This window comes from Ailuropoda melanoleuca, chromosome 10 (genome assembly GCF_002007445.2).
Source record: "Ailuropoda melanoleuca isolate Jingjing chromosome 10, ASM200744v2, whole genome shotgun sequence".
Lineage (NCBI taxonomy): Eukaryota > Metazoa > Chordata > Mammalia > Carnivora > Ursidae > Ailuropoda > Ailuropoda melanoleuca.
Window position 1 is genome coordinate 57192505 of NC_048227.1, and position 23924 is coordinate 57216428.

The 23924-nt window shown below is 42.2% G+C and overlaps 1 protein-coding gene across 3 annotated transcripts in view; it reads right to left on the minus strand.

Moving 5' to 3' along the window:
• PDSS2 (decaprenyl diphosphate synthase subunit 2) overlaps positions 1 to 23924 on the minus strand; it is a 276311-nt gene that overhangs the window by 24286 nt on the left and 228101 nt on the right. Inside the window, exon 8 of one of the 3 annotated variants that reach the window (XM_002917335.4) lies at positions 5167 to 7070. The exons of 1 other annotated variant lie outside the window; for it this stretch is intronic. In XM_002917335.4, coding sequence (XP_002917381.1) covers positions 6912 to 7070 — 159 coding nt within the window. In that variant the 3' untranslated portion in view covers positions 5167 to 6911. Of the gene's footprint in view, positions 1 to 5166; positions 7071 to 18526; positions 18756 to 23924 lie in introns of those variants that run through there. One more of the 3 variants, XM_034670924.1, reaches the window with a different exon arrangement.

Below are 23924 nucleotides of genomic sequence, written 5' to 3' on the forward strand. Positions count from 1 at the left end.
TTATACCTTTTAGACAAAGAAACAATAAATTTGTGAAGAACTGACAAGACAAAGAGGTTTGGGCTTGGGGGTAGTTAGTGAAGAAGTAACAAGGTTTGTTTATATAGCCTTCTCAGCCCTAAACTGCTATCTCTTGTGATGAGGATGTCTCTCTTCCTCCTGGTACAGGAAGGGTACGTTTTACATGGAAGATTTATCTCCTGTTTTCAGGACAAAGGAGGGTCAGAGGGTCCTTCTTGCACTGGCTATTTCTCAAGTGCCTTTTTAAAAGACTGTATGTTTAAGTAATCTCTATACTCAACACGGGGCTTGAACTCAGAACCCCAAGATCAAGAGCTGCATGCTCTTCTGACTGAGCCAGCCAGGTGCCCCTCAAGTACCTTTAATTAAAAATAACCAATATGCCAAAGTGGCACATTTTTGAGTAGCCTATATATTCCCCTTCACTTGGAAGAAGCAAAGATGGCTTCTCATCTCCGACAAGATCGTTTCTCTGTGGTCTTTGCCAAGAGCAGAAGGTATGACTATTGACTGAGGCCCTTTCCCTCCCTAGATTGTGAACTTCAGTGGGAAGGAAGACATCATCATTTTGCAGGAATGGGAACCACCAACTGAAAAAAATTAACCATTCAAATTGCAGAATTTTAAAGGAATTTGTTCCATAGTTTTAACCTGCTACTATGGAGAAGCCACAGAGACATTATTTTTCCAAGTTCAAAGACTTTCTTTGTAGCAGGTTAGGAAGTTTTCTTTTTCTAAGATTTTATTTATTTACCTGAGAGCGTGAACGTGAGAGAGAGCAAGAATGAGGGTGAGGAGGGGCAGAGAGAGGAGGAGAAGCAGACTTCCCACAGAGCAGGGAGCCCCATACAGGGCCCAATCCCAGGACCCTGGGATCAGGGCCTGAGCCGAAGGCAGACACCCAACCGACTGAGCCACCCAGCTGCCTCAGGTTAGCAGGTTTTCTTACGGAGTATTTACCATACACCTATTTATACTGGAGAAACCAACCAGGAATAGAAATTCAACTGCCTTTAGAATTTAAGTTACTTATTAACAATGGTTATGAAAACTGCAACATCATGGAAAAATGTTTATGATATGTTATGTGAAAACAGCAGGACCCAAAGTTGAATTTATACTATAATTAGAACCATGCAAAAAAAAAAAAAGATATGCATTATAGAAAAGACTGAAAGAAATAGAAATGAAATGGTGAGATGATTATGTTAGCATGGTGATATTGTAAATGATACATTTTTTTCTGCTTTCCAAAAAATTTTTTTATTTTTTTTTTTAAGATTTTATTTATTTATTCGACAGAGATAGAGACAGCCAGTGAGAGAGGGAACACAAGCAGGGGGAGTGGGAGAGGAAGAAGCAGGCTCACAGCGGAGGAGCCTGATGTGGGGCTCGATCCCATAACGCCAGGATCACGCCCTGAGCCGAAGGCAGACGCTTAACCGCTGTGCCACCCAGGTGCCCCTCCAAAAAATTTTTTTAAATTGGTTATTTAGGGGCGCTTGGGTGGCTCAGTTGTTAAGCGTCTGCCTTCGGCTTAGGGCATGATCCCAGGGTTCTGGGATCCAGCCCCACATTGGGCTCCCTGCTCTGCTGGGAGCCTGCTTCTTCCTCTCCCACTCCCCCTGCTGGTGTTCCCTCTCTTGCTGGCTGGCTGTCTCTCTGTCAAATAAATAAATAAAATCTTAAAAAAAAAAATAAAATAAAGTGGTTATTTACTTAAATGTGTTTAAGTCCCACATTGTGCACAGAGGTTACTTAAAAAAATTTTTTTTTAGGGGTACCTGGGTAGCTCAGTCTGTTAAGCAGCTGCCTTTAGCTTGGGTCATGATCCTGAGGTCCTACGATCAAGCCCTACATCAAGCTCCTTGCACAGCTGGGAGCCTGCTTCTCCCTCTCCCTTTCCCTCTGCCTGCTGCTCCCTCTGCTTGTCCACTGTCAAATAAATAAAATCTTAAAAAAAATATTTTTTAATGTGTTCAAACAGTGAAATTTAAGCTACCCCAACAGTCAAGGCAGGGGTGAGCTCATTGTTTGCTCCTGGGATGCAGTGATGGCTACACTGTCAGTCCTGGGAATGAGCAGAGCAAGTCAAGAGAAAGCTGACATAGCTTTTCCAGGAAGATGGTCAGTGGCTACAAAAAGAAAGAAAAAGAATAAAAGCCTGAGAAACTTTCTCTTTCTATAGGAAAGAAAGAAATATGAACATTCCTCCACCAGGAGACAGTGAAAACTTAGCATGTCAGAGCCCCACGGGCAGGCGGGGTGAGCTAGAGAAAGAGGTGGGTCCCACCATCAGCTCTGGCCCTTCTGGGCTCTCCCCAGGTGACACTTGGTTTTCAGTCACCTGTACCTCCTTAATGGGAAGGTAGGACCCATTCTGAAAGAATAACACAGTTAATTTGAGATCAGGACTGAAGGTAGGGAAGAGAAAGAGGCAAATGATTATTTTGTTAGATTGCTTTATGGTTTTAAAAGAAAGTGCAAATAGCTTTATTATTACTAAAACACGATTAACAATAATGGAAACTATTAATAATAATGGAATGACAATTACGTCCTCACAGTTGAATGAATTAAAGAACCAGTCCAATTCATTTCTGCTCTTTTTGTGCTTTACCAAAGGTGTGGCAGGTCTTCTCTACTGTGAGAGGCAGTCATTACAGACTATAAAGATAAATCCCGGAGCTTCTATTGGTCAGAAAGGGGATCTTAACCACAGGATTTTAAAGTGGAAGACAACGATTTTCTGAAAAGCAAGATTCTCTTTATCAGTGGAACTTGCTGATGAGCGAGAGTCTTAAAAAAAAAAAAAAAAGAAGTATCCTTTAGCACAGTTTTGTTGATTACACATAATTCCCCCAAACCTGCTTGCTCAAAGAGGGCCATGTTACAGCACCTTGTCAGGCTTTGAAAAAAAGATCATCATGGATTATTCCAACTACTTTGTGGTCACTGGAGTTCAATGTGTTGTAGATACTGGGCCTAAAAATGGTCTCTACCTTTTTGGAGCATTTTGTACTAATGTGTATGTCTTTTATCCCAACTTGTTGGTGTCACCCACATCCTGGGGCAAAGCAATACTACTGGCATGGGTAAGACAGAGTCTCAAACATTAGAGAATGAGACCTGGACCAGGCAAACAATGACACTGATAATTTATTTTTCAGTGTGCCTAGATAACCACATTATGTGAGCAAGAAAACATGAAGAGGATTTACTGTTATCAAGTAAAACCTACAAGAAAGTTTAATGATAGTCATAAACTGTATCTCCTTTCAACGGAATCGTGAATGGCAAATAGATATGGATATCTAATCCATATCTCATCGATATTGTTTTTTTATGCCAGGAAACAGGTGTTGTAAGTTGGGTAATTTAAAAGCAGAAAACTTAGTAGGGCAAGAAACTGCTTTTTTTGTCTGGGGAAATAGAATGTAAATGTTTAAAAAAGAATGTCTCCAGGGGTGCGACTAAGAGATGTGTCAGGTATGAAGGAGGACAGAGAAGAGGGGAAGGACCTGCACAGAGGTGGGTCAAGGGTGCTGAGGGAGAGGGGAGGCTGCATTAGCGACCTGGAATGCCCCGTTGAAGTTTAGCACGCAAACTTCACAGAAAGGCCACCGTCTGTCAGAAGGCCATCTCAGCGCTGTGTGGCGAGAGACCGGATAGATCTGTTCCACAAGCATTCTTGGAGTGTCTACAGCACTGGCGCTGGTCTAGGTGGTGGGGACTGGTAGTGAATGACCCGTTGCGAGGGTTAAAGAGTCAGCAGACTCTAAGAAGATGTGTTGGTGAAGCTGAGAAGAACAAGAGTGGAGGTAGAAGGATATGCAGCGTGAAGGGAGGAAGTTCATTTTGGGGATCGGGAGGATTGGACAGTTAGCCAGCAGAGGAGACACTGAAGACTCAGGGATTTCGGCGGGGGGGGGGCTGGAAGGAGATAGGAGGCTACAGGCTTGAGATCTTTGAAAGGACGAAAGAGAAGCACAGGATGAGAGAATGAGATGCCACGTGGTGGGGAGGTGGGGAGGGAGGGCAGGCCAGGCAGTCGGAGGCAGTGCCCTAGGCCTGCTGCTGCACCTGTAAAGGGGTGGGGCTGGAAGAAGAGAGCGGGCACTCAGTGCAGCCGCCACATACTCGACAAAGACAAGACTGACAGGGAGGAGAGTGTGGCTGCTTTCAGGAGCCTGAAGTGAATAAGGTTTGGGGGGTCCAACTTACAAGTTAAGGGGACCAGGTAGAGGGGAGCAGCACAATGGCTAATGAAGGAATTCTTCCCTCTAGCAAGACAATGGGGATGGGGGGAGATGGTGAGGGGGTGGAGGGGACATTATGAGGCCAGAGTCTTACCTAGTTAGCAGTGATGTCCCTGGCTGCACCCAGGTGGTAGGCCAAGAGGTGTGACTAGGCGTGTCTTGGTGCCCCAAATTTCTCCCTAAATTATCTGACATTATAAGGACATAAGAGTTAACAAACATACCCCTAAAGAAAGGGCGTGAAGAAAGACTCTATTTAAAGCTGGAGAGTGAACTGGCCAATGTGTTAGGTTTAATGAAAGCCTGCAGGGAGGCTGGCAAGTGAGAACTCTGCTGAGCGGGAAGGCAGAGACAGAGCTTGCTCAACACGGAGGGCAGGACCCCTGAGCCAGGGCAGGGAGGTCCCGGAGAAAGCAGAAAGGCAGGTGCTGAAACAGAAGAGTCCAGGATTACATGCCTTACAAAAGAGAGCTAGGAATACTGTAGGCCCTAAGCTGCGAGGCAGTGTAGGAGGAAATTTGCCATTGAGTTTTATGCGCTCCTTTGTAGCCTCTCTCTGGGTCTCACCTTTCCTCCTCCCTGAACCTCACAGAGCATCTTTGTTATCCAGGGTCAGAAGTGGCAGACTTTGATGGGGCACCTGGGTGGCACGGCGGTTAAGCGTCTGCCTTCGGCTCAGGGCGTGATCCCGGCGTTATGGGATCGAGCCCCACATCAGGCTCCTCTGATATGAGCCTGCTTCTTCCTCTCCCACTCCCCCTGCTTGTGTTCCCTCTCTCGCTGGCTGTCTCTATCTCTGTCAAATAAATAAATAAAATCTTTAAAAAAAAAAAATGAGGATATCCGTTGTTTAAAAAAAAAAAAAAAAAAAGAAGTGGCAGACTTTGAGAAAATAAAACAAAGCCGGAAGGGACTTCATACATTCTCTCATTTATTTAACAGATGAAGAAGTGGAGGCTCAGAGGGAAGTGACTTGCTCAAGGTCACACAGCCAACCAGCTGCTAAAGCAGAATTACAAGCCCGGGGATCCTGCTTGTACACCCGACTATCTGCTTCAGAAAACCTACAGCTCTGGGTAAGTTCCCACCCATCTAGAGAACACAAAGCACAACTCCTCCTTCGTGGAAGTTAATGATTAAAACCTAGTCTGATCTCAAGCATCTAACCAGAGTTACTAATTAAGCCAATTTCTTTGAGAAAAGACCATTTCAACCAGAAAAATGTTCTCTTAAGCTAAATCTATAGGCCTTCAAATTGTAGTAGCATAAACTGTATAATTATAATATTTTAAATAAATTAAAATATTTCATAATACAATACCTTAACCTGTGCAGCTCACATTTTCTCTTCATTGCATGCCACATGCTGGGTCCTGATGAAATGGTTTCGTAACTTTTGGGGGAAGGAATTTAACTAAAATAACATCACTTAGTGTTTGAGTAAACGAGGTAATAAAATCTGTTTGCTGTGTTCACTGTCTCCAGATAGGGCTGTAATTACACCACAGAAGGAAGAAAGGTAGCTGAGTCTCAATCTAGATCATTTACGTAAACTCAGCCTTCTTGTCAACGGTCTTCTCATGTTGCATGCATGCAAACCACAAAAATCATCTCCTATGAACCACACAGAGACAGTGTCTGATTGCAGGCCTGTGAGATTGCTTGTATTCTTTCTGTAACTGGATGTCTGTGGTTCAAGACCAAATTTTGACATTCTGAATTAAAAAAAAAAATCACCAGTTTATTCCCCAGAACAACAGTTATGTATGTGACACTCGTAAAAGTTAAAGGATTCTTTACACCAAAACATGACAAATGAATACATTCTCCTTGAAAGAAAGCATCCTGTTTGGCTTAAAAAAAAAAGAGTTTGGTTCTTTGAAAGGTGTTTAAAAAAATATTTGGTCTTCTCGAAAGAAAAACAAGCCGTTCCTACTACAACCAAGTTAACATCTGATAAAATTTTAATCTCCTACTTCAAATATTTAGCATTATTTTTTCAGCAATTTTTCCTAAAAAAAAAATAAATCTTACAAAAACGATGAAGCGCGAAGTATATTCATACTGTACCGACAGACACCAAGATGTAATTGCAAGGACACAAAGCACATTTTTTTCTTAATCATCAAAACTACTCTCCGCGATGACAAATTGGTCACTAGTTTTTGATTGGACAGTGCTCCCTGGCTGGCACCGACCGTGTTTCTCCTGACACCTGCAGCTTCCAGCTTGCTCTGCCCTCTCTAGAAGGAAAACCACAGGCCACCGCCCTGGCGCCATCCCTGGCTCGGTCCAATCAATAAGGACTTATTTCCTGTCCATTTGCTGAGGTCACAGGAGCGAATCTCATTAATTATTTCTGCTATTGCAGCCTCAAGTGTGCTGCTGGCGTGACAGTGAAAACTGCTTGACCTTTTTTTCTTCTAATTTTGTTCGTAGCAGTTCCAAAAAGAAGGCAGGATTCATTTAGCAATGTGATAAAAGGAAGGAAAAAAAACGGATTATGTTTTTAAAGTCATTACCACATTTGGATATTTTATCACGAAAGCTCTCCTCATCATCTCATTCTTCATTCTCCAGTTTTTTTGTTTTTTTTCAGTGAACGAACAATAGTGTCTTTTTAATTTGGTGTCATGAAAATCTGGTCACAGCAAACACAATGTTTTCTAAAGCAGATCTGGCCTCTGAGGGAGGAAAGCTCTGTAGGGCCTCCAGTGCCTTGTTTCCATGGTAACGACACAGGTCAATAGCTGAAGTCACACCTTTGCCAGCTTTGATTGTTTCTCGCAACTGTTAAGAAACAAATGCACAATAAAAGTCAGTTTTTAAGGTACCACAGTTAAACTGGGGAGGGGAGGTGGAAAACAAAGAAGGGGAGACAATATGGATTCGCTGTCTCTGCTCTGTTCTTTTGAGGGAAAGAGGACACCATTCCCCAGTGATTTTGAGGCACTAACATTCCCTAAGGCTGCTAGGTGTCTGTGCTCCAGAGTAGCACAATAGGCTCCAATCAGCCTAATTACACCTCCTCCCCGACTCCCAGCCCTAGACACCCTGCACCGTGCCCTGCTGGGGCATGGCGGTAATGGCGGTAATGACGGCGGAGGGCATTTACATCCCTGGCATTTTGAGTTCAGCAGCCTGATGGTCTTACGTGAGGAAGTCTTCATTAACATCCTACTTAGTCACTTTTTTTTTTAATGCTGTATGCTGACACAACAGTCCATATGAAAATTCGAGAAAGACACCTAGTTGAGATCCGAACACTACATGTTTAAAAAGCCTTTATTCGACTGGGAAGAATGAACCGAAACACACCTTTGTAAAGAATAAAGTAAACTCCTGCCAACAACTGGAGTTTATTTCTAATCCCTCTTTTTGACGACAGGGAAGGACCAGTGAAAGGGTGACACTTCAGAGCTGAAAGAGATTTATAATGATTTGGTCAGTCCACTTCCCCTTCCCCCAATTCCACTTTCTCTTTCTCAGTGAATGCCTCTGCCTAACTCCCTACATCAGAAACCTGGGGGTCCTCCTTCACGCCTCATTTCCAGTCAGACACCATGGCTGTACCAGTGCTGCTCACACTTGACTGAACTTTCTGGCCCCTGGAGATGGGGTGGGGCCAAGGGACAAGTTCTAGTCCATGAGTTGTGAGTGATGCAAGTCACTTCTGGGCTGCAGCATTTAAACCATCCACGAGTCCCTCCAGAGCTTTCCCCCTGGTGTATGAACCGGCCACATCGGAGAAGCTCCTCATGCTGGATTCCTGAGTGACCACACCGAGCGCCACAGTGCCTCTCCCACCTGCATGCGACTCGCAGTATGGGCAAGGAACACATCTTTGTTGTCTGAGGCCATGAGACTGTGAGGTTGTCTGTATGCATCTTGACTGACAGAGTCTCTAAGTCCTAGCCGTTCTATCTTTTAGAGCTCTCAGATTTACCCTCCGCTCTTCATTCTCACTGCCGCCGCCTCAGTTCAGGCTGTCACCATCCCGTGCCTGGGCTGTTCTATGCAACCACCTCCTAAAGAGCCTTCCCACCACCAGTTCTTTGACCTGGACTCCATCTGTCATGCCGCGAAGGAGATCTTTATCAAATGCAAATGTGATCTTGCTTAAAACCCTTCACTACCTTCCAATAGCCTGAAGAAAAAAAGAGTCCAAGCTCTTTCACCAGGCATGGAAGTCCTTTCCTTTTTTTTTATAAAGATTTTATTTATTTATTTGACAGAGACAGCCAGAGAGAGAGGGAACACAAGTAGGGGGAGTGGGAGAGGAAGAAGCAGGCTCCCAGCAGAGGAGCCCGATGTGGGGCTCGATCCCAGAATGCCGGGATCACAACCCGAGCCGAAGGCAGACGCTTAACGACTGGGCCACCCAGGCGCTCCTGGAAGTCCTTTCTTGATCTAGCTCTTGCCCAGCCTGTTTTTCCTCTGTTCCCCCAACATCATTATTTAGGGAAACTGCTTGCAGCAATCATCTCCCCTGAGACTGTTCCCATATTTCCCCAAATTCGAACTTCCCAAATTCCACTTGAGCAGAATATGCTCAGCTAGAATGAGAGCCCTAAGGAGCTAGGTGCCCCTCTTCCTTGGGGCTCCCCAAGTACCGTGTGCACATCTGGAGTACAGCATTATTACATAGTGTTGCACTTCAATTCTCCATTCCCATATCTATCTCTTCATTAGACTCGCAGCTACCGCATACTGCATGTAACATAAAGGAATAAAAGAAACAACCTGCTTTCTTCCTCTAATTATACAGAGAAGAAAACAGAGGCCAAGAGAAGCTCAGTGGCTCACCCAAGATCATAGGTGGATAGTGGCACAGGTGTGGTCAGAAGCCAGGGTTTCCAACATCCAGTCCAGCGGTACTGAATACTACACTCGGCCAGAATCGCACCACCCCATTGGTCTTTCCACACACTGCATATGAACTTCAGGACTATTTCAGCCTAGGATTCCTTGGTCTCTTGCCAATCACTGAATGCATGAAGGCACTAAAATGGTGCTGGGTATCTGATGCAGCTGAATTCAAACTCCCATGGTAGCTTTATAATCTTAGAGGAGCCATTTAAGTGCCGATAATATCAGTCCCTCATAGGACTGTCGGAGGGAACTACCTGAGGCAGCATAGAGTGCCTGACAGTGTCTAAAACACTATAAATATTCAGAACGACTTAATTCTTCTTCCTCCTCAGGCCCTTAGAAAGCCAACCCATCCACAAGGTGAGGTCTATTGTAGCTTCATGCCCAACAACCTCAAAGGTAGTTAGAGCTGGATAAGGAAGGGGGGGAGGGAGGAAAAGAGGGAGGGATGGAGAAACAGGGAAGGGGGAGGGAAGAAGAGAGAACATGCTCACTATTTTCATTATCTTTAATTACCCCAAACCTACATTAGGCCAACATTCTGTATTCTACACCTTTAGCTTGGTACCTGCAGGCATGCGCATAACAGGTGCATGACTGGATTTCAATTTGCAAATATTAACTGAACACCTATTATGCGAAAGGAGTACAGTGATCCTTCTCTGCCTCATGGATCAGGAACTAATTAAAGGTATACTGTAAAAAGCAGCAAAACCAAGGTACAAATATAGAACTATAAGCGATCAAAGAAATGAGAGATCACTTTAATTAGAAGAGATTCAAGAAGACCTTACAGAGTAGTTGAGATCTGAGGCATGTTTTGAGAAAGTTGATAAGCAGTTATGGGGTTGAGGGGAGCAAGGGAATTATATCAAAAGAGAACAGCTTGAGCAAAGGCACAGAGGAGACCAGAGTACAGTGTCCAGGGAATAAAGACAGATCAGTGTGACAAACTTAATAGGAGCAGATATTAGGGGATCCGGGAAGGTTCTGAAAACTAGACTAAGAAATCTGAATTTAAAAAAAATTATTATCAAATACTTAAAAGTACAGAAAAGTTCAAAGACTAGCACAGGAGTTGGCAAGCTATGGGCCCAGGCCCAATTTGCCCCTGCTGTTTTTTTAAATAAAGTTTTGTTGGCACATATCCATGCCCATTCAGTTAAGTGCTGTCTGTGGCTGCTTTGGGCTCTAGTGGCAGAGCTGCAGAGTGGCTGCTGCAGAGGCTGTCCTCGCCTGCAGAGCCTAAAATACTTACACGTTAGCCTTCTCAGAAAGGCTGCCGACTCCTCGATGAGCACAACGCATGACCACACATCCTCTACCGACAGTCAACAACTGTCAATATTTTGCTATTTTTGTTTTATCTACTTGTATGTATGTGTTTTCTCAACCATTTGCAAATAAGCTGTGGGCAGTGGTATGCTGGTAAATTACCTCTCCGGGGGAGGAGAAAGACCCTGTTTGTAGCATTTGCAGATTTTTGTGGTACAAAAACTCCCATCATGAATGATTTCAAGCTACTGAAGGCTGTGGAATCACAAAATTCTGAAATATTTAATAACAGGCTCTGAGCTGGTAGGACTTGGCTTGAACATATGTTGGGCTGCAGGATGCTTCACCCTTGTCTTGACATGCAGGTCTAAGACTATTCTCCTACATAACCATAATATTATCATCACAACTAGGAAAGTTAATGATAATTCTCCACCATTATGTAATATCTAGTCCATGTGCAAATTTCCCCAGTTGGCTCTAAAATATCTTTCTAAGTCTTTTATTTTTTTTCCGAATCACGATGAATCCTAGTTCACACATTGCATTCATTTGTTATGACACTTTAATATTTTCTCCCTATGATATTGCCATTTTGAAAGGACCAGGCTGTGTTGTGCAATGTTTTGCATTCTGCATTTCTCTCTCTTTTTTAAAAAAGATTTTATTTATTTATTAGCGATAGAGCACAAGCAGGGGGAGCAGCAGAGGGAGATGGAGAAGCAGGTTCCTGGCTGAGCAGGGAGCCTGCCTTGGAGATCGATCCCAGGACCCTGGGATCACGACCTGAGCTGAAGGCAGACGCTTAACCAACTGAGCCACCCAGGCATACACATTCTGCATTTCTCTGCTTCACTTAGTTTGTTACTTTATAAACCTTTATAAGCTGAACCTTATTCAACCAGGTCCAACTGAATATTTGATGGTGACTTGTAAGGTACTTAATTCTTACAATGAAGGGTGGTTCAGATTAGGGCAAAATAGCACGTGGGAGGATATCACTTAACATTACTCAAACCCTAAAAGAGTTAATTTCTCTCACCAGTGACTACTGTACTTCCAATTAATACTTAAATCTTCTCTCTACAGAGTTGGGCTTTGCATACCGAGGGACTTGACAGCTTCCATGAGGAAAATGCCCATTTCATGATTCAGCAGTAATTTAATTCTTCATTGAAGGTATTACTCCTCACAGACATGTGCATACACTTCGACCAACTAAACCTGAATTATTGGCTCAAAAGAAATCCTTTAGATATAATTAATAGGCCATAAATGAGACTCATTTTTACTAAAAATTAGAATAGGCAATGGGTCTATCCTGACAAAACAATCTCATCCTTTGTAAATAAAAGTGATAAAAGGCACATTAAGCTGGAATTCCTAAACTTGGCTGAGTATAAGATTCACCTGGGGAACTTTATTTATTTATGTAAAGATTTTATTTTATTTTTATTTATTTATTTTAAGATTTTATTTATTTATTTGACAGAGAGAGAGACAGCCAGCAAGAGAGGGAACATAAGCAGGGGGAGTGGGAAAGGAAGAAGCAGGCTCCTAGCAGAGGAGCCTGATGTGGGGCTCGATCCCAGAATGCTGGGATCACGCCCTGAGCCAAAGGCAGACGCTTAACGACTGCGCCACCCAGGCACCCCTAAAGATTTTATTTTTAAGTAATCTCTACACCCAACGTGGGGCTCGAACTTACAACCCCGAGATCAAGAGTCTCACATTCCACCGACTGAGCCAGCCAGTGCCCTAGGATTCACCTAGAGAACTTTGAAATGCAGATGGCTAGGCCCCAATCCTAGAGATGGATTCAATAAGGCCTAAAAATGCTTCTTAGGTCATTCCTAAGGAGTACCTTGCCTGCTGGGCTACGTATTTTGAGTTACTGTATTTTATAATAGTTGGGTTGGGGGCACCTGGGTGGCTCAGTCAGTTAAGCGTCTGCCTTCGGCTCAGGTTATGATCCCAGGGTCCTGGGATCGAGTCCCGCCTTGGGCTCCCTGCTCAGCAAGGAGTCTGCTTTTCCCTCTACCTTTCCCCCCTGCTCATGATGTCTCTCTCTCTCTCAAATAAATAAATAAAATCTTAAAAAAAAGAAAAAGAAAAAGAAAAAATAATTGGGTTGAGTTTATACTGTTTTGACCACACTTCCAACTAGTAGTCTTTGCAACGATCAAATTTCAATTTAGCCGCCACGTATTGGGCACCTATATGGCCTAGGTGTGTAGCAGGGGTGGGACATACAGAGACAAATACAGTTGCTGCCTCCCAGGACCACCTGTTAGGGTGCTGCCCTAGGGCTGCAGAACTGGAGGAGGTTGAAAGGAATACTGAGGGGCTGGACCTACAACTTTGGTTCTAACAGATGCAAGAGATAAGACCACAATTAGAAAAATTCTTTCCACTTTTGCCTTTACCTACACTTTGACTGGGCAAACCCCAAACTAATGCATAGACAGAGTTTTCCATATTAGGATATGGCTAGAAATGCTGGTATGCCCTCTGGCCTTTATGGCTTGAAAAACATTTTAGCTGTAGGATAAGTGACACAAAAAAATACAAAAAGGTGAATTACCAGTCTGCGTTTTACTTCTCTAATGTAGCACGTTAGGGCACTAATATAATTAAATCTCTAATTAAGTCAACTGAATAATTGTATAAGTGCAGCATCACCTGCAATAAATTAAGTCCAAATCCCTTGCTAGAGGATCCAATTAGAGATATTAACACAGAGAGAAAAAGATGCAAAGTACTTAAAGTTAAGTGCATTATTATTTAACGTTTATTAAAAGGTGTTATTAAACACCTTTTCGGTGATAAATGTTGCTTTTATGAGACCTTTTGAGAAATCATCATATGCCTGTGAAAACTATTTGGTTAAAAAATTCTCTTAAATAGTAAAGACAAGCCCCTGCCATGAGATCTAAGCAGCTTTAGCAGAAGTGGACGAGGCAGCTGCTTCTCTCCAATGAAACCAAAGAAAGACTTTAAGACCTAGAAGAAACCCAAGCCCCATCTTATCTTCTCACCTCATTTTGCAGAAGATATTAGGATGAGATTGGCTGAACAGCAAATTGGAGAAATGACCTGGGTTTCATTTCTGCACACCCAGAGCTGTTCCCCTCTATAGCACTGGAAGAGAATTGGATGGAACCCCAAGTTTTCTTTTGCCCAAACAGATAGTGCTATAGAGAATGGGGACGCTGAAACTCATCTGGAAATTAGTGTACACCCTGTTCTGTAGAAACTGTGTGACAGAGAGTCAGGGAGTATAAGCGATATGTTAAAGGCTTGTTTTGGTTTTTGTTTTTATCGTTGAAAACACCTGGATTAGGATGAAAGGAAACAAATGGCAGCCATGCTGTTATGGAAAAAGAACACACATCTCCTAACCAAGTGGGAGAAGTGGACCATGCTTCCCTAACGGGGATTATGAAGCTGGCAGAAATGTAAGATGCAGTAATGATAAGGGACTCCAACTTTTGAACATTTACTAAAACTCACATCCTAATAGTTGATAAATTCTTGGTGTGCCTGACTGATAATCTCAGGTATCAGAAGATAGAAGAAGCACTTTTTGCTTCAGTATGTCAACATAATTGGATGTAAAGGTGATGGGAAATCTGGCACACGCACACACACGCACGTGCACACAAAGTAATGCCATCCTGGTATTAGACTCAGTAAAAGAAAGAACCGCAGGCATGGTTTTGGACACCCAGGCCATAAATTAGGAAAGCACATTTAAAAATTAGTGAAAAGACTGCCATGATTCCAAGAGATCATAAATAGAAATAGTTCAAGGGTGATGAGAGCCTCTGAAAAACTAAATTTCAACAATGCTCATAATTAATTATGAAAGAGACCAAAACAAATGGCTACAGAATAAGCCCTCTTGGGGCTCAGGTTTGAAAAGGCCCAGGTGTAAAAGGAGCAGGGGTCTCCTCCATTGCTGAGCCTCCCCCCCCCCCCCCCCCCCCCNCTGGGCCCCCCCCCCCCCCCCCCCCCCCCGCTGAGCCCCTGCTGTGTGCAAAGCTCCTGCAGAGATCAGAGATCAGATGCTACCCCTGACCAGAAGGAGCTGGCAAAGGAGAGGGAGAAAGCTGTGAAATGGTGTGGGGATCCACCCACAAGTCTGTACTATCACCAGGACACTGTCACACGTGTTTTAAAAATGCCATTCCTCACAGAAAAATGTTCAGTAACAGCCCCGTCAGAATCTGCTGAAGACTGATGGGGGTGCACAGGGGAAGGAGATGACAAAAATAAGAGGCATCAAAATGTAAAGGCTGTATGTCAAATAAGAACAAGTCAGCTCAAACAGCTGCCAAAGATGATGTATCATCAAGACAAAGGAAAGAGAAATAAAGAATGAGTTAACAATTGTAAAGATTAAAATAATTCCAGGAAGAGGGGCCTTTAAGGGTGAAACATGCATTCAAACAGCCCATTACAGGTGTCAGGGAGGCCTTGGAGGCAACTACCAAGCTGCCTTAGGTCTGGCTTCTGGTATCCTTTGCGTTTTAAGACCACCACCGCTCCCATTCGGAACACAGTATCATCTTCTCGGACAAATTACTGTGTGGCACCCCCGCTGAGCTTCCTCCCCCGCCAGCAGCTTTCTCATTCATTTTGTCTGATGTTTCTGCCGGCACTTCCCGTGTCTCCGTCTTCCCCCTCACTCTGGAGACCTAGTTTCCAGTCCAGAGCACCTCCACAGAGGCATCCACTCACCTCTGTCCTCTTTATGCTTACAGCGCACGTAAGTGTCCTTCCCAGCTACTAAAAGATGTTAAGAAATCACAGAGATGAGAGATGCAACTGACGAATGTCTTCAAACACAGGACAAAAGAAAAAGACGAGGACAGAGGTGCATCTGGAACAAAGGCCAGTGAATTTATGGACGATGATGGCAAAATTCCAAAAAAGGTTATCAAAAAGATGGTCTGTGAGCTCTAGAAAAAAGGCAGTGGTGACCGCAGCCCCAGGATAGGTGGGTCACAATGAGCAAATCATTACAAAATATTCTCATTTTTCTTTTGATATGGCCACTCATTGTTAGCTTCAGAAATAGTAAAGATAGAGTATATTTGGGTTTTAGAAACTTAGTCCTTGGGACGCCTGGGTGGCTCAGTCAGTTAAACGTCTGCCTTCAGCTCAGGTGGTGATCCTAGGTTCCTGGGATCCAGTCCTGCATTGGACTCCTTGCTCGCGGGGAGCCTGCTTCTCCCTCTGCCTGCCACCCCCTACCCCGCCCCCCTTGTGCTCTTGCTCTCTCTCTCTCTGGTAAATAAATACATAAAATCTTCAAAAAAAAAAAAAAAGAAAGAAAGAAAGAAAAAGAAAGAAAGAAAAAGAAAGAAATTTAGTCCTTTGTGGATGAGACAGAGAAATGGGGCTCTGGATTAGAGTATGGAAATATGGATTCAAATATGTAAAACAACTACTCCTAGAAAATGTTTGGTAGTGGATTTATTTTGAGCAGAAAAGTAATCTCTAGGACTCAATATTTGGTTTTGTCTTTTTAATAAATGGGGCTGAGAAAAATGGAAAACTATATGCAAAAGAATGAAACTGGACCACTTTCTTATACCATACATAAAAATAAACTCAGAATGGATTAAAGACCTAAATTTGAGACATAAAATCATAAAACTCCTAGAAGAAAACATAGGCAGTAATTTCTTTCACATTGGCCTTAGTAACATTTTTCTAGATATGTCTTCTCAGACAACGGAAACAAGAGCAAAAATAAACCACTGGGACTATGTCAAAATAAAAAGCTTCTGCACAATGAACAAAACCATCAACAAAACAAAAAGGCAGCCTACTGAATGGGAGAAGATATTTGCAAATAATATATCCAATAAGGGGTCAATAACCAAAATATATAAAGAATTTATACAACTCAACACGAAAAAACCACATAATCTTTTTTTTTTTTTAAAGATTTTATTTATTTATCTGACAGAGAGAGAGAGACAGCCAGCAAGAGAGGGAACATAAGCAGGGGGAGTGGGAAAGGAAGAAGCAGTCTCCCAGAAGAGGAGCCTGATGAGGGGCTGGATCCCAGAATGCCAGGATCATGCCCTGAGGCAAAGGCAGACGCCCAACAACTGAGCCACCCAAGCGCCCCCAAAAAACCAAATAATCTGATTAAAACTGGGCAGAGGACCTGAATAGACATTTTCCAAAGAAGATATCCAGATGGCCAACAGACACATGAAAAGATGGTCAACAACACTAATCATCAGGGAAATATAAATCAAAACCACAAAGAGGTATCACCTTACCCCAGTCAGAATGGCTACCTACTATCAAAAAGACAAGAAATAGCAAGTATTGGTGGGGATGTGGAGAAAAAGGAACCCTTGAGCACTGCTGGTAGAAATGTCAATTAGTACAACCACTGTGGAAAAGAGTAGGAGGCTTCCTCAAAAAATTAATAATAGAGGGGCGCCTGGGTGGCACAGCGGTTGAGCGTCTGCCTTCGGCTCAGGGCGTGATCCCGGCGTTATGGGATCGAGCCCCACGTCAGGCTCCTCTGCTATGAGCCTGCTTCTTCCTCTCCCTCTCCCCCTGCTTGTGTTCCCTCTCTTGCTGGCTGTCTCTATCTCTGTCGAATAAATAATAAAATCTTTAAAAAAAAATTAATAATAGAAATGCCATATGATTCAGTAATTCCACTACTGGGTATCTTTTGAAAACACTAATTTGAAAAGATATATGCACCCCTGTGTTTACTGGAGCATTATTTACAATAGCCAAATACAAAAGCAGCCCAAGTGCCCATGATAGATGACTGGATAAAGAAGATATGGAGTGTATATATACACACACACATTCACACATGGATATTACTAAGCCATAAAAAAGAATGAGATCTTGCTATTTGTGACAACAGAGATGGACCCACAGGGTATTATGCTAAAGTGAAATAAGTCAGACAGAGGAAGACAAATTCCGTATGATTTCACTTAATATAGAATCTAAAAAATGAAACAAGGGGCGCCTGGGTGGCATAGCGGTTAAGCATCTGCCTTTGGCTCAGGGCGTGATCCCTGCGTTGTGGGATCGAGCCCCACGTCAGGCTCCTCCGCTATGAGCCTGCTTCTTCCTCTCCCACTCCCCCTGCTTGTGTTCCCTCTCTCGCTGGCTGTCTCTATCTCTGTCAAATAAATAAAAATCTTAAAAAAAAAATAAAAAATGAAACAAATAAGCAAACAAACACCAGGAACAGACCCATAATTCCGAGAACAAACTGATGGTTGCCTTAAGGGAGGAGGATTGGGGGATGGGCAAAATGGGTGAAGGAGAGTGGGAGATACAGGTTTCTAGTTATGGAATGTGTAACAGGAAAAGGTACAACATAGGGAATATGGTCATAATAGTGTTGTATGATGACAGATGGTAGCTACACTTGTGGTGAGCGTGGCATAACACATAGACTTGTCAAATCACTATGTTGTATGCCTAAAATAATGTAACATTGTGTGTCAACTACGTTTCAATAAAAAAAGAAAAACAAAAGGCCCCCAATTTGGTTTCTTTCCTTTATCACGGTTCTATGGATTACCTGAATGAAGATGGAGAAGAAATACATACTAAATTTTAATTTTCAGATGTTTTATAGCCAAGAGAGAAAGCTAACACACGGATAGCATCAAAATCTAAATGGTTCTGACATGCTGAAAAAAGACTGATACTCGCGAGATGAAATGTCACAGGGATAATCATATAGTTGTGCATTTAGGTTTCAAAAATTCATTGTAAAAGCATGAGCCTCTGTTTGGCAGTGACTCATAGATAAGTGCTGAGAACCTCTGATAAACCAGTCTTTATATCAGCCAAGACTGTGACATAGATTAAAAAAATTTTTTTAAAAGCCCAAACACATAGCGGCACCTGGGTGGCTCAGTCATTAAGCGTCTGCCTTCGGCTCAGGGCGTGATCCCGGAGTCCTGGGATCGAGCCCCACATCAGGCTCCTCCACTATGAGCCTGCTTCTTCCTCTCCCACTCCCCCTGCTTGTGTTCCCTCTCTCGCTGGCTCTCTCTCTGTCAAATAAATAAATAAAATCTTAAAAAAAAATAAAATAAAAAGCCCAAACACAAACTTTGGCAGCATCAACAGACGTACACGTCCAAAACACAGGCAGGAATGGTCAGGCTGTAGTGTTTGATGGTCAATTAGTAGTTAGAAAACTAGGTTCTGTCCTGGGTGCCATGGCCACGTGTGAAGACCCGCATTCAGAGCAGACCGCGTCCGGTATCAGGAGGAAGAGGTATCTGAAAACGTGGCATCTAAGGAATGTTTAACCTGGAGGAAAGAATTAAAGGAGGAGATGAAGGCCATCTTCCAATATCTACAGCAAATAAATGGAAGATGGAGCAGTCCTGTTCTCTATGCTTCAGGAGACAGAACAAAGAGCAACAGAGTGAAATTTCTGGGAAGCGGATTTCAATTACAAATAAGAGAGCTTTCAAATAACTAGAGTTGTCTAACAACAGAATAGTTATTTTTGACAAGCTGTGAATCCTGTTTTTGGAAGTCCTCAGCAACTGGATTGACCACATCAGAGAAAGTGAATAAAATTCTTCTTCTTCTTTTTAAAAAATATTTTATTTATTTATTTGTCAGAGAGAGAGAGACAGAGAGTGAGCACAAGCAGAAGGAGTAGCAGGCAGAGGGAGAAGCAGGCTCCCTGCCGAGCAAAGAGCCCAATGTGGGACTCAATCCCAGGACCCCGGGATCATGACTTGAGCCGTAGGCAGACGCTCAACTGACTGAGCCACCCAGGCGTCCCTATGAATAAAATTCTTAGCAGATGTGGGAGGTGGAACAAGGCAGCCTCCAAAGTCCTATCCAACTCCAAGATTCTAGCTGATAGTACTTCAACTGAAAGGTCTTCCCAACTTCTGAGTGGCAAGACTTGGTAAAAAAAAAGGAAAAGCTACAATTAAAACCTTTCTGTAATAGGATAAACATATTATGGTAAACAAATTGCAAACCACATAAAAAGCACTTGTTTTTACTTAGAACAACAGATTATTTGCAGAGTTTATAGAAAGAAAATATACAATCTAATTAAATATCTTATTTCAGCAAAAGGAAAGGAGATGGAAATAAGAGAATTTTTAGTTACTTCCTCAAGCACATAAATTCACGTGCAAAAGAACAAGAATGGTGTGACTCCTAACACTAACCCGGCCATAATCAACAATACTAGCAGTAACGACGAAGACAAGCTCACAGTATTTATGTCTGCCCAACACTAAGACATATATATCTTCAATCCTCACAATAGTCCTATGAGTTAGGTACTAATATTATTCTTATTTTACAGATGAACAAACTTAGGCAAGAGTAAGGTGCTCCAGGTAACACAGAAGGTAAGTGCTAGAGTCAAGATTCAAATAGTTCTTGCTCTTTTTTTTTTTTTAAAGATTTTATTTATTTGAGAGAGAGAGAGTGAGTGAGCAGGCATGAGCAGGGGGGAGAGTTAGAAGGAGAAGCAGACTCCCCACTGAGCAGGAAGCCTGACGAAAGGCTCCGATGTCAGGACCCTGAGGTCACCGCCTGAGCCAAAGGCGTGTGCTTAACTGACTGAGCCCCTCAGGCGTCCCAGATAGTTCTTGCTCTTAGGCAGCATGGTATAATGTCTTTCCTTTCAGTTTTATGTGAACTGGGAAGCATTTCAATTTGAGAAGAGAACACCTATCTATGTCAATAATGTCGTTTGCAAGCCTATGCACAAGGGCAAATTTTTTCACTATGCATCATAGATTTTTAAAAATACATTAAGTCAAATAACTTTGGATAAAACTATATTTATAGAGATGGCAGAAAACTGAAGCTATCATTATATTAATCATGCACCTGTATTACAATATATACATTTTTTAAAACCATAGCTAAAAATGCCATATGGCCACAGAACAAATGTCAGTAAGAGTTGGAAGTGGAAAATTTCCACATTTCTGCTAAGAAAAAGGCCATAAATATTTTAATTGATTAGGTATATTCTTCAGGTCATACTTTTTTTTTTTTAAACAAATAGGCCCCAAATAAGGCTCAGATATCATCACATCCACTACTGAGTCACAAAACTAACATATTTTTACTTAAATCCTTAATAACGAAAACTTATTTTTACCAAAAACCTCAACCAAAGACTCTGACTGCAGTAATGGTACCTGGGGTTTCACACAATCACAGGACATCATTACCTCATGTCGTTTTCACTATTTTTTAAAACAATCTCAGGAACCACCTGGGTGGCTCAGCTGGTTAAGTGTCTGACTCTTGATTTTGGTTCAGGTCATGATCTCAGGGTGGTGAGACTGAGTCCTGCATTGGGCTCCGTGCTGGGCGTGGAGCCTGCTTGGGATTCTCTCTCTCTCTCTCCTTCTGCCCCCCCAACCCACCTCATGTGAGTGCACTGTCTCTCAAAAAAAATAATAAATAAAAGCAACCTCAGGGTTCATCATACCACATTTAAGTCATTGGACAGGGTGGCTAGGTGGCTCAGTCAGTTGGGCGGCCAGCTCTTGATTTCACTGGGGTCGTGATCTTGGGGTCACAGGGTTGGGCTCTGGGTGGGGCACTGCACTCAGTGGGGTGTCTGCTTGGGGATTCTCTCTCTCCTTCTGCCCCTCCCCCTGCTCGTTCTATAAATAATAAATAAATCTTTATTTAAGAAAACATTTTTTAAAAAGATTTTATTTATTTATTTGACAGAGAGAGAGGCAGTGAGAGAGGAAACACAAGCAAGGGGAGTGGGAGAGGAAGAAGCAGGCTTTCCGCTGAGCAGGGAGCCCGATGCAGGGCTAGATCCCAGAACTCTGGGATTGTGACCTGAGCCAAAGGCAGACACTTAATGACTGAGACATCCAGGTGCCCCAATAAATAAATCTTAAAAAAAAAAGTCATTGGATAGAGGATTAATGAGTTCAAATCGACAAATATGATTTAGCCCATACTTTAACATTTTTCTGTTCTCTTATAAAACATCAGAGTATTTTTTCTTTTGTAAAATAGCCTGGAAAATTCCTGTAATATGTATTAAGTCTTAAAATACTTTATAATAAGTTCTATTTATTCTTTTGCAGAATTAAGATCATTCTGTATAATTGTATGAGCACGTGTGACACACAGGACATTTGTTACACTGCTCTCCTCTTCCCTTGCTGAGTCCTGGGACCTGAAGTCCGTGGAGATGGGAGGTAAGAAAAGAGATGAGCTCTAGGAGGGACAAAACGCCACTATTTCCACGTAGGGCAGTCTTTTAAGCACCCAGAGCAGAAACCCCCAGATGAAGCCACACAGGAACCTTTTTTAATCCAATAATGGGATGAAGTGTTCTCCTCCTAAGACTGGTTAATCCATTTCTGCTGTTTCATAATAATATGAAAAACAATTATAGAGAGGCAATGAGCAAACATTAATAGGGAAACTCTGGACCTGGACACATGTGATCTTGGGCAAGGCAATTTCTCTAAGCCCTCACCTGTAAAATTGGAAAGATCATATTTATACCACATGAAGTTATTATGAAGAAAAAATAAGAAGATGCATGACAGATTACTTTGACATCAATTAAATGCTATTCAAATGCAAGACCTGAAGAGGAAGAGAACATGGAATTGGTTACAGAAGTTAGACGTAATATTTACATAATGCACCTGGCTTTAATTACAAACATTCATAGACTATTTTACATAGATTCATGAAGTTGTTTTAAATATTTTAAATCCTGGATTATTAGTGAATTGGAAATATGCTTGTTTTTGAAAAACGAATTTCCAAATTATCTTGACCATTTAAAATTGGATCTATTCCACCTAACAGGAAAAAAAAATGATAAACATAGGTTTCATCTCATTTTTCTTGCCTTCTCCACACATTTCTGTTACGCTCAGTCTGGATGGTGTGTAGCCTGCTGTTGAGAATGAGATTTCAGTCTGGCCATACCACCCTGAATGTGCCCCAGTTGCACCCAATCTCGGAAGCCAAGTAGGGTCAGACCTATAGAGTACTTGGGTGGGACAGTGAGATTTGTTTCAGAACTGATTTCAAGACCCACATCTTAGTGAAGTACATTTATGAGTCTGTGCTGTGGGCTACTATCCACAAATAGCTTCATAACCAAACAACTCATTTCAAACAAATTATCATGTCTGAATATATACATCCCTATTATATGTACAAATAACCCAAAACCATACATTCATACATACATATGTATATAGTTTAGTACCCCCACATATACATATATATGTATGTATTTAGAGGTATTTCCTTGTAGTTAAAAACATTTTACTGGCATACTCAAAACTGACCTAAATTGTTGACTCCTTGGCAGAGAATTCAAGCAAAGTCGTGCTTGTTCCTTAAGAAAGACAGGTTAATTTGTAGCTCAGGGTAGGAGCAGATGTACCTGATTTCAAAAATGTAATTAAATGAACCAAAATGCACAATTTATTTACTTACTTATTTTTAAAAGATTTATTTATTTTATTTGAGAGAGTTTGTGTGCCAGCGGGGGTGGGGGTGGGGGGGGAAGGGAGCGAGAGAATCTCAAGCAGACTCCTACTGAACACAGAGCCTGATATGGGCCTTCGTAGTAAGACCATGAGATCATGACCTGAGCCAAAATCAAGAGATGGACGCTTAATCGCCTAAGCCACCCAGGCACCCAGATGGACCAAAACGTACAATTTAATTTTTAGTTTATAAACTTTCATTGGCATTTGATAGGCTGGGCATATGAGGTTGGTAATATGGAATTATATTAAACTGAGGCTTAAATTGCACAGGAAAGCAATCATGCCAGGGCACCTGGGTGGCTGTCAGTTAAGTGTCTGCCTTCAGCTCAGGTCACGATCTCCAGGTTCTGGGATCAAGCCCCACTTTGGGCTCCCTGCTCAGTGAGGAACCTGCTTCTTCCTCTCACCTCCTCTCCCTCCCCCTCACTAGTGCTTCCACTTGCTCTCTCTCTCTCTCAATTAAATAAATAAACCTTTTTTTTTTAAAGAAAAGCAATCATGTCTTCTGAAGGAAAATTTATAACTAATCTCAGATTTATCCATATTCTGATTCAAAAATAATTTTTAATATTAGTATCATATTCCAAAGAGGAACTTAATTCTACACATTGAAATTCAAAAAGCAAAACATATCACAGGTTGTAGACTGCAGCAACGAGCCACTCTTTGCCTGTAGCTTTTTTAGGAATGAATCAATAGTAAACTCTGTAATCTCATGATGAATACTATGCTGGTTATTTAATTAAAAAGAATACTGTGGGATGAGAGTAATCACATCATGTAGGTATCCAGTAGTCCTGGGGGTTATTTGAGGAATACATAAACTACGTGAGTCCACATCTTACTTACACATTTCTTAAATCCTCCTCATGCCTCAATTTTTCATCTGCTTTAGTATTTGGATGCTGCCACCTGGGGATCACTTGCCTCAAAACTATCA